Source organism: Xyrauchen texanus, chromosome 36 (assembly GCF_025860055.1).
Source record: "Xyrauchen texanus isolate HMW12.3.18 chromosome 36, RBS_HiC_50CHRs, whole genome shotgun sequence".
Taxonomy (NCBI): Eukaryota; Metazoa; Chordata; class Actinopteri; order Cypriniformes; family Catostomidae; genus Xyrauchen; species Xyrauchen texanus.
This window is the reverse complement of record NC_068311.1, coordinates 6996572-7008361: the sequence shown is the minus strand read 5'-3', so window position 1 is coordinate 7008361 and position 11790 is coordinate 6996572. Positions and strand designations below refer to the sequence as shown.

Here is an 11790-nt window from a genome sequence, read left to right as displayed (position 1 = left end):
TCTGAGAAGTGGCTAGTAATTTGTTGTGGATTACTTACCCAACACTTTTAATAACTTTACAAATGTCCTCCATGAAATGTTTACTGTATTGAACTTATTAAATAATAGATATTAACCTTAAATATTAATATTAAATTAATACACAATAGCCTATACATAATTTTTTTACATCATTTGAAAGACATACCATATTGATTTATTGTGATTTTACAGAAGACATATGCTATAATAACTATATTTGGTTACAATGGGGATTTCATTCTTGTAAGAATCTGCACGTGCACTGAGTCATGTGGACCAGAGCGGTTTGAACTCTTTCCAACTTATTTTTAACCAGGCAACCTCACAATAACTTCTTAGTCACATCAGCTGAATAGTCTCATAAATCATTTTTCGCTCTTAGCTATAAAACAGCCAACGTGATGACAGGGATGATTTTTCCTCACCCAGACTACAAAAGTCCCTCATGTCCCCCACTGAGACCCCTGAAAAAGAGGTGCGAGAAAAGATCCCTCTGCCAGCGCAATCAGTCGATTTATTTATGGCATTTGTTTAGAGGAAGGGCTCATGTGAAGGGGCGGTGTTTTCTAAGTTATTTAAACCTTCTAACCAACCTAGAGAGCAAGAATTTCACCTTGTGTTAGTTATCCTAGAGTTGCGCAACGAGACACGTTCCCCATTCGAGGGACACATCTGCTTGCGCTTTTAATATTTAAACAGCAACAAACTCTTTTTGAAACAGTAGGCTACTTATTTAGTGGTTAATCCTCACATTCATTACAGAAGAATGGATTTTGATTTACCTCCTTCTCTCCCAGTGAGCGGTATCCAGTGGGAGAGGGTGCTCCCTCCGTTAATTCCCCGGGTGAGCGGGACGGTTGGACCATCGTGGACCCCGACCGAACTTCTCATCCCAGTTTCCGAGCAGAACGGAGCAGCACAGGTGGAGTAACATTTTGCCTTACAGAAATTTACCATGGTAACGATATTTTCCGCCAAAATACCACTGTTAGGCGATAAGCTACTACAGGTAGACTATTATGAGGGTTCGTTCAATCAGAACGCGTTCTTGCACTTAAAAAAGAAGAAGCAGCTTTTTACACTTTTTACATAATTTGGCCATATTAACTGATAGAACTATAAAAACTATGTTTACCATGTTTACATATTGTAAACCCAAATGTATAGGTCTACATCTGTCAAAAAGTAGATTAAAGAATTAGTAACACAAGTAAAATAATAAGTGTTTATAGATAACATAAAGCTATATAATAAATATAGATCTAATTATATTTTATTAAATATTAAATTCCAATATTTATAGTAGGCTACTGACAAAGTTAAGCTAAAGCTATGTTTATAAGCAGCGCAACAAAACAATTGCATATTAAGTAGTTTACTACTCCGTCCACTTAAATAATTTGAATATGACATGAACACTATAATGTAAACTGTAACCCAAATGTTGAAAATGAGGTTTGCATCACATTTAGTACCTTCAAATAGATTTATGCCAGAAGTCACAGGACAAAAAGGTCCTTTTTAAAACTCAATGAGAAAGTTGACATGAAATTCTGAAAGGGGAATTGATAACATTAACTTTCTCTACAGGTTACCTGTGATCACAATGGATTTACTGTTCAGGTTGATGTGAAACACTTCAATCCTGAGGAGCTGCTGGTTAAAGTAGTGGGAGATTATGTTGTAGTGGAGGGAAAGCATGAGCAAAGAAAGGTAAGTGAAACGTTGCTTTCTTATTCTTTATAATATGTTCACGCAGGTGCCTAGAGTCATTTTAGATTTGGATAGGCATTATGTCAGCTGCCCATTATTTCTTGTGTTTTACAATGTAATGACCTTATTATCATCCTCAGCTGTTACCCTGCAATTAAACACTTCGTACTGGACATTGGAGATACATGACTGTTAAGACTTTGAGAGTTGATGTGAGTATCTTTATCTGTAGGATGGTTCAGGACTGGTGTCGCGCCAGTTTAATCGCAGATATCGGATCCCAAATGGAGTGGACATCATGGCTCTGGAATCAGCGATGTCACCAGAAGGAATGCTTGTAATCTCGGCACCTCTGCAACAAGGGGAGAATTCCAGACTATTGAATCACACTGGACCATGATGTGTACATACAGACACACATACCTCTGTGTGGCGTCTTTTGTGTTCATTTTTAAACATGTTAATCCAAGGCATGAAATGCTCTCATCTCAAATACAAGGGCAGACCACTAAAACAGACCAATTCTCACTTCCTCTTCTGGTGGCTGAGGTCTTCACAACCAGTTTCAAACATTTGATTTAAAGCCAACGAAGAAGATTCTCTTGGTTTAGCAAACAGTCTGCAAGTCCAACACATTTATCCTTATATTAACAGGTTCCTTTGATTCAAACACACTCATACACAGTCAAACACACAAACTCATGCTCAGAATGAATTTACTGTATGTACAGAGATGGGCCAATCTAAGATTATCCTGTGTTGTATCAAATATACTCACAAATTGCTATGTTGAGATTGTACATATTTTTAAATAATCAAATGATAACATAAGTGTTAATATCGTAAATGAATTTGTGTGATGTACAGTTTGAATATCATTAAATATAATGTGACACCCTTTGTTTATTTGCAAGGGTCTTTTTTAAAAAAAAATTATGCATTCGTACACCACATAAAAACAACATAAGTAGTGGCAAAAATAAACATGAAAGTTTGTTTGAAATATTGCATCTTCATATATTAATCAAGTGCTAGTGGGAGGAGTCAATGGGAGGAGCATCACATCAACCTCACTGCAAGAGAGAGAGAGAGATGATAAAAAGGTAACATTTTACAAGAAGTTTGTATTTAAAATAAAAATTGTACACAACATTAGTTAACAATGAATAATATTGTAAATGTACACTTAAATACTGTATTTTGTAATGTTAATTTTAACAAATAAAAATACACTTTTTAAATAAAAAATTGACTACATTAACATTAGTTAATGCATCATGAATTAACATTAATTAACAATTAGCAAATTGTATTTTCATAATTTAACAGCAGCCAAGATTAATAAAAGATGTAGCAATATATTATGTTAATCGTTGATACCTAATGTACTGACAATTGTTAACGAATTAACACTATTGTAAAGTCTTACCAAAAAAAAAAAATAATAATAATTTTACAGTTCAACTATAAAATTGCATGTTAGTCTTAATTAACATAGTTTAGTATTTGGTCTGACTTTTTTTAAGAGTAGAATATGACTTATACAGATTTAAGTCAAATATTCAATTACGTCTTTAACAGCTAAACTGTCAATTTTCTCACCAAAGTTGTAACTTCACCCACCTCTGCCCACTGAGGACTTGCAGTAAGGGATCATCTTCAAACTCCTGTTTGTCTGAATCTGTGTGCAAGATTGTGAGATCATGATATTCAAATGGAAAATCCATGGATAATGTCAACAAAACATATGCTTATTTTAGAATGCTGAATTGAAGAAAATGAAGCAATGGAGACTGTTTAATTGTCACACACAAAGTCAAATAATGAAACTAATAACCTGAAGAAATATGCTTTGCAGTCAAATTGATTGTACTGGAGAGTTGTAAATACTGTACATACAATATAAATACAGTGCAAAAAGGGTAAAAAGGAAACTTCAATCCAAGGAACGTTCTTCTGTGTTTTTTAGGGAGAAGTTATATGAAAAAACATACATAAAAAAAAAAAAAAACATATATAATGCTGAAAATACACATTCTGTTGTACCTGATGAACTTTTAAAAGGGCAATCCTGCTATTTAACAGGTTCAGGCTACATCATGCAGCCCTAACATGACCTGTCATATCAATGTCATCATAGTTTAAAACAAGTACAAGAATGTCAATACTGATCTATGACCTCAAAGAGTTGCTGTACACTAGAATGAGGGGCAAAAGGGGATGGTGGGGGTGGAGGTGGGTATACAGTATGTTGTGGAATCTGAAAAACTTGGGAGTCTTGCACTTGTTTGGGGAATCTACACTGGGAAAGAAAAGGAAAAGTTCACCCAAAAATGAAAATGATCTCCTCATTTACTCATCCTCACGCCATCCCAGATGCGTTTGACTTTCTTATACTGAACACAAACAAAGATTTTTAGAATAATATATTTCAGCTCTGTAGGTCCATACAATGCAAGTCAACAATGTCTAAAACTTTGAAGCTCAAAAAGCACATAAAGGCATCTCCACCCACTAGGTAGGAGAGAGAATTTAAAGCAACAAAGGAGACTTGAATGGTTTTTAAATGTTATATATTAAATATTGTATCTGTTTCTCATCAATACCTATCATATCCCTTCTGAAGATGTGGATTTAACCACTGGAGTCATCAGCTTCAAAGTTTTGGACAAAGTTGTTCTTCTAAAAACCTTGTTCAGCAGAAGAAAGAAAGTCATACACATCTGAGATGGTGTTAGGATTCCGACGAGGACAGACGAGGAGTGAGGATCTAAATGCAGCTCTTTATTAAATAAACAAGAAAACACAGAATAAATCAAAACACAGGGAACAAACAAAACATCCATGAGGGGATAACAAAATATAAACACTAGAAACATCCATGGAGGGCACGGCAGGAACACAGTCAAAGACAACCATAACATTCAATGACTGACAACGAATGAACAAACAACAGGTTTTAAATACACAGGGATGATGAGTAAATTAAACACAGATGGAAACAATGACACTGGCAGTGATGAGGGCAGGAGATTATGGGAAGTGTATTTCGGGACAGGTGACAGGAGAGAAACAGAGCAGACAACGGGGAATCGTGACAGATGGCAAGAGGGTAAATGATGAGAGAATTTTCATTCTTGGGTAACCTGTAAATGTAACACACAAACCTGTCCCAGAGCATATTGTATTGGTAAGGGTGGTGGTGCTCGAACTCCAGAATGTCCTCTCCTGTTGATCTTTTCCCCTCTTCTTGACACCTGCTTTTTGCACGTGGCTCCTCGGCTTTGTGACTGGCCCCTTCATGATCCCTGGAATGTCTAGCCCTCATTGGACTGTTGCCTTGCTAAACAATCTGCCTACACAGACATACAAAAGAGATTGAACAATTCAATAACAATAGCACCTAAACAACAAGGCATGTACACATGATTAAAGCTGAAGTAATAGTTTCAATTCCTATCCCAGCCAAATATGAAATTACAAGTAAGATATTAGTAGGTTGATTACCCTAAAAAGTATTTTTGGTAATTCCAGTAATGCCACTACATGTACATTTTCACATGTATTCACTTGGCAGACACTTCTTTCAAAGTGATCCACAGAGCCACATTGCCTCCAACACGTTTGTTGGGTGGACAGTTGTTTACCTTTAATAGATGGCGTAATAAAGAATCGAATGAAATTTTTCCAATTGAATTCTCTCCATTTTTGTGAATTTGTAGATGTCTGTGACAACTCACAGATTTTATACCATTCTTCATTTGAGATCGTGACAGCTGCTTCTCTTTCCCACTTTTCCTTGACATACAGGGTTGAGTTTTTCTGACAGGACATTAAGCTAGTGTATAGCTTTGAAGTAATTTTGTGCGTTTTCTGTTGGTATGCACCACACATAGTCTCTAAAACTGCATTAGGTTCGTTTCTGTCCTTAATTTCTTTATTATAGTATTCTCTTAGTTGCAGAAGAAGTCTCGATTACCTAGATTAAATTTATCTTTCAGATATTGAAAACTTCTTATTTCCCCATTATTAATTAAAGTACAAAAAGCTGTAACCCCTCTATTGATCCAAAATTTGAAATTTGAGTCATGCATTCCTGGTTTGAAGTCTTTGTCATGAGCTACCCATCTTAATATTTTTCTTTCTTTATTCAATTTTAATTGTCTTGCTACACTATACCAAATTTCCATTGTGAATTGTGCAATTGGGCCAAGTATTTCTATTACATCGGATGGGATATGGTCCTCTCCCATGAGTGTCTGAACATTGTACCCATGCATGTCTCAATCTCTTTCCATCTGGCACAGTAACTAGGATCACACCAGCAACACAGGTAACGCAGTTGAGCTGCATAGAAATACATTTTTAAATTAGGAAGGGCCATGCCCCCCTTATCCTTCTGCAGCTGTAATGTTGAATACCTAACTCTGGGCCTCTTCCCATCCCATATAAACTTCGATAACAGCTTATCCCACTCTGTGAATTGTTTTGACGGAATATTTACCGGGAGGGATTGAAATAAGTAAATTAGCCTAGGGAGGATGTTCATTTTTACCACTTTTATTCTATCACTTAAGCCGAGTGGATAAGTAGACCATCTCTGGATGTCTGTTCTAATACTTTCGTTTATTGGGATGTAGTTAAAATTATATAGTAGTGAAGAATCTTTGGATAGAAATATTCCGAGGTATTTAATTTTGTTGGTGCTCCATTTTATATCATATGTGCGTGCCGTTTCAATTGAGGGTGAATGATTGAACAATAGTATTTGGGTTTTGGAAATGTTCAACTTGTATCCAGCATATTCATTATACTTTCCCAAAAGATCCATCAGTATGGGAAGTGATATGTTAATATCTTCTAGAAATAACAATATATCGTCCGCAAATAATCCGATCCTTTGTTCTCTTTCGTTGATCATAATCCCCTTTAAATCATCAAGCGAAAAGGGTGGGACTTAATCCGCAGCCCTGCCTACATCCTCTACTAAGTTCAAGCCGGTCTGTCAGAGATCCATTCACTTTTATTCTTGCGGTTGGCTTATCATAAATTGTTCTAATACATTGAATAGAGTCAATTTACTCGATCGAAGGCCTTTTCTGCATCGAGGCTGATCAAGGCCGCTTTAAGCTTATTGTTGGAGATATTGTGAATCACTTGCAGACTTCTTCTGATATTATCTTGTGTTTGCCTACCGATTATAAAGCCAGTCTGATCCTCATCAATTATATCAGAAATAAAAGTTTCAAATCGTTTAGAAATAATGTATGTATATAGCTTATAGTCCACATTTAAAATTGATATTGGCCTATAATTGGCACAATTATCTCTATCTTTATTTTCTTTGGGGATCAGCGTGATAATTGCTTCCTTCCATGAGGGAGGAGTCTTGCCTTCTTTATGGATATAGTTTAAAGCTCTAAGAAGAAGCGGCTTCAATTCTACCTTAAACGTCCTGGGAAACCATCACTACCTGGGGCTTTATTTGCCTTTAGTCTATTTATTGCTTTATCCAATTCTTTTGATGCAATTTCTGCTAATATTCTTTTATTTTGTATTTCTCCTATACAGGGAAGGTCTAATTTGTCTAGGAATGCTCTAATCCCACGGTTGTCAAACTGGGGTACGCGTACCCCCAGGGGTACGTGGACTGATTTCAGGGGGTAAGCGAAAAAAGATCTAAGGGACTGTTCGTTTTTTTTATTTAAGGGGTTTTATTTAAGGGAGTTTTGAGATCTGTAGTCAAAAAAGACTTGACCCTCCCTTCGCCAGCAATAATTTTTTCTATAACCCTCCAAAATGATTGTGAAAAAAGGCATGACCCTCCCCGATAATTTATTGATTAGGCCTACTTCTGTACTGGTTTGCGCTTGGCAAAGATGTTCAGCCATTGTTTTTTTTTACAATCAAACGACTAAACTCCTGCTTTCTCATCTTACTAGGCTGTAACGATAGACCAAACCTACAATTCGGTTCGTATCACGATTTTTGATTTTAGATTTGAAAGAAATCATGTTTTCGGTGCTGATGCAGTGGTGACGCGTTCATGTAACATGCAAGGGTGGCGCTGCCAATAAAGTAGGCCTATCTAAAAGCTGCCACAAAGAACCGGCAAAAGTAATGATTATGAATATGTCAAATATAGCAAGGAGACATTTTAATTGTTTATTAATAAACAAGTGTTTGTCAGTGTCGACTGCAAAGATGAAGTTGGCGATGTTGACTCGCGATCTTCAGTAGTGAACGCGCCAGAGAGAAATGCACATTTACGGATTACATAAGCAGAGAGTCTGATTTCTTTCGTTTTGAATTGTTCTGTTAAAAAGTAGACATTTCAAGTTTTCTATATATTTCTCAGGCCTGTGAGGCAAGTACCTTATACGCTGTGTTTCGGTTCATTTATTAGACGAGAGTCCAGTTCACGCGCCGGCGCCTCCGTGACATGATGATCTATTTTCTACTATATTTACTTCTTATTTATTAAATCCAGGCAATTGGTTGATGAAACATTGATTAAAATTAAGATACAATTAGTAAAAAACGAAATTCACTTTAAAGAAAGTTTTAAAGTCACTTTCAGAGCGGTCATGTCCGTAACATTGTTTTTTTCCTCATAAATGCGAACACGAAAAATTAAATAAAAATAATATTTTAAGTTCTGTGGAGGCCGACCCTCATCCGGTGGGTAGTATTACTTTTGTTTTGCGCAGTGTAGTTCATAGAATTACTAAAACATATTTTGCCACCTAAAAGTTAAAGATTTTTTGTGTCACGTCACATGTGTATTTCTCTCATATTAAATATAAAACGCATGTGTAGACTGATATTTTTCTAATGTCTGGAGCTTTATTAAGGGAGTATGGATATATAAACAGACGTTTCAGTATTAAATGCATTTTCTGAGAATTTATATTTCAAGTTTTGACTGCAAATGTCACGTCCATAACGCTGGAATTGCCCAATTTTAAAGAATTTATCCTCAACTAGTTTTTTTGCATAGGTCTACGTATTTTATTATATTAACTTCTACTAATAGTAATTTAATTTAAGACCAAGTATGGGTACAGACTGTTTGTGGAAAATGATCTAAGACTGAAACTGTCCCCAATTCGGCCTAACATCGCTGCATTATGTAAGAACATCCAGGCACATCCCTCACATTGATTAAACTGTGTGGTTTACTACAATTTAGTTTACTGTTTACTATTTAGTTTACTATTGTTAATGTGTTCACTTTTTATTATTATTTTACAACAGAGAAGTTAAGACAATATGTCATCATATGTGAAAAGCAATACTTATCAGTATGTGAAAAGTTAACAAAATCTTCAATGAGATGTTGGATATGTGTTGTAGGCCTATTGTGTGTGAGATTGGGTGCATATCTGTTTAAAATCATTATATTCAGCACATTTGTATCATAGGTTGACTTTTGATGAGATTTGTATCATATGTTGACTTTTGATGAGATTTGTATCAAATTTTTATGATTCTATTCACTATTCTCGACGTAATTGATAAAAATAAATATTATTAAATAAAAAAAACCTTGTTGTTAACAATTGGTGGTGTTGGGGGTACTCCGGAAGATCTATAATGTCTCAGGGGGTACATGCCTGCTAAAAGTTTGGGAACCACTGATCGAACCTTTGTTAGAAGCGCCCTCTAGTCAGTATAATTTGCTGTAGTACTGATAAAAAGTGTTTTCTATTTCTTTTGGCTCAGTTCGAAGCTTTTGCGAGATAGGGTCTTTGATTTTCAAAATTGTTGAGTCCGCTTGTTGTTAACTTTGTTGATTTTGGGCCTAGTTCATAATATGCTTATTTTGTAAATCTAGCTTTTTTTCTCTAATTCATCATCTAAATAATTTTCAAGTTGCATTTTCAATTTTTGAATTTCTTCTTGAGTGTCCTGATCTTTTTTCAAAATAAATTTTTCCTCTTTATCTTTTAAATCTTTAATTAATCTTTTATATGCTTCAATATAGTTTTCTTAATGTGTGTTGCCTTGGCTATTAGTTTTCCTCGTAAGACAGCTTTTAGCGAGTCCCATATTATTGATGGATCCACCTCCCCATTGTCATTTTCTTCTATAAATGTTTTGATATCCTGTCTGACAGATCCAACTACTGATTGGTTGTTAAGGAGGCCCACATTTAATCGCCATACAGTGATTTTGGGGTTATTCTCCAAGTTAAGAGTTAAATATATTGCGCTGTGGTCTGAAACATCAGTGACTCCGATCTTGCATTCGGTTACCCTGTAGAAATCTTCCTGTCTCTTTATAAAATAGTCTATTCTTGAATGAAACAAGTGAGGCACTGAATAATGTGTATAGTCCCTCATAGTTGGGTGGAGCTTCCTCCACACATCCACCATGCCAGTTTCCTCCAACATAATATGAAGTAATTTTGTAAGATTTCTTTTACTCCTATTTTTACTTGTGGTATCTAGTTTCAAATTTAAGACTGAATTCCAATCCCCTCCACATATACAGATCCCTTCCGCTTCTGCTGTGAGTGTATCAAAGAATTCTTTAGAAAATGTTGTTTCGCATTCCGGTGGTGCGTAGATGTTAACCAATGTCATAAGATTATTATTGATTTTACCCTTTACTAGAATATATCGACCCTCCTTATCCTTTATTTCTTTGAAAATGTCAAGCGTAATTTTTTGGATACAAGTATTGCAACTCCCCTCCTATGACTTTGTGAATAAGAGCTATAAAATATGTTGTAACCAAATTTAATACGTTTTTCATGCTCCAAAGCACCTAAATGTGTTTCCTGTAGCAAGATGATGTGCATATCGTCTTTCCTTATCTTATTCATCACCCTTGCCCGCTTTATTGGGTTACCTAATCCATTGACATTCAATGACATTAATTTAAGCTTCTGACTGTGCATCATAAATGCGAAGTGGTTCAGATTGGTTGTTTGTGAGACCCTTTTTTTAACTACTTTCAGAGTTCTCATCAAAAAATCCTCCACCTGCAGCAATGACAGCTTTGCAGATCCTTGGCATTCTAGCTGTCAGTTTGTCCAGATACTCAGGTGACAGTTTACACCATGCTTCCTGTAGCACTTGCCATAGATGCGGCTGTCTTGTCGGGCACTTCTCACGCACCTTACAGTCTAGCTGATCCCACAAAAGCTCAATGGGTTAAGATCCATAACACTCTTTTCCAATTATCTGTTGTCCAATGTCTGTGTTTCTTTGTCCACTCTAACCTTTTTTAGTGTACACCTTTGTATGAAATCTTCTGTTTGTTTGTTTTTTGGCAATTTCAAGCATTGTACATTTACATTTATGCATTTGGCAGACGCTTTTATCCAAAGTGACTTACAGTGCACTTATTACAGGGACAATCCCCCAGAGCAACCTGGAGTTAAGTGCCTTGCTCAAGGGCCCAACAGTGGCATCTTGGTGGTGCTGGGGCTTGAACTCCCGACCTTCTGGTCAGTAACCCTGAGCCTCAACCACTGAGCCACCACTGCCCCAATAGCCTTGTATAGCCTTCATTCCCCAAAATAATGATTGACTGATGAGTTTCTAAAGAAACTCAATGTATATAGTGTATACATTGCTTCTGTAAACTCATGCTACATGCAATGCAATATCCTAAAGTGGCAAAACTCTGAAAGTTATTAACGGTCTCCAAAGCATGAAGAATTCAGAATACAGTAACTTCTAAAAAGTAGCCTATTTCAGTATATTGATGATATGCTATTATTTAAAGAAATCTTTTTATATGTTTGATACATGTTTAAATTAATATATGTTTATAAATCTGTTACAGTTTGACACTTGTCAAACCTTTTGTAGTTTTTCACATTGTCATCCACTAAAATTTTGGTTGACTAAAATGATATGCCACTGAATTTAGAGTAAAACAAATATATATCAATTAAATTAATCTGACATGATGAAATATTGACTCAATTTAAAAGGACACATTTGTCAAACTGAAAACTATGACTTAAAAAAAAAAAAAAAAACTTGATCCCAGTACCAATAAAGAATAAAATCACAAATTCTCTGATATTATCCTTTCATT

The 11790-nt window shown here is 35.6% G+C and overlaps 1 protein-coding gene across 1 annotated transcript; it reads left to right on the top strand.

The window, feature by feature from the left end:
- Positions 1-483: 483 nt before the first annotated feature.
- On the top strand, positions 484-2863 carry LOC127630132 (alpha-crystallin A chain-like). Its single transcript, XM_052107580.1, has 3 exons — positions 484-943; positions 1612-1734; positions 1967-2863. Exons 1-3 carry the CDS (start codon positions 788-790, stop codon positions 2132-2134), a joined length of 447 nt encoding a protein of 148 aa, XP_051963540.1. The 5' UTR covers positions 484-787; the 3' UTR covers positions 2135-2863.
- The last annotated feature ends 8927 nt before the right edge of the window (positions 2864-11790 follow it).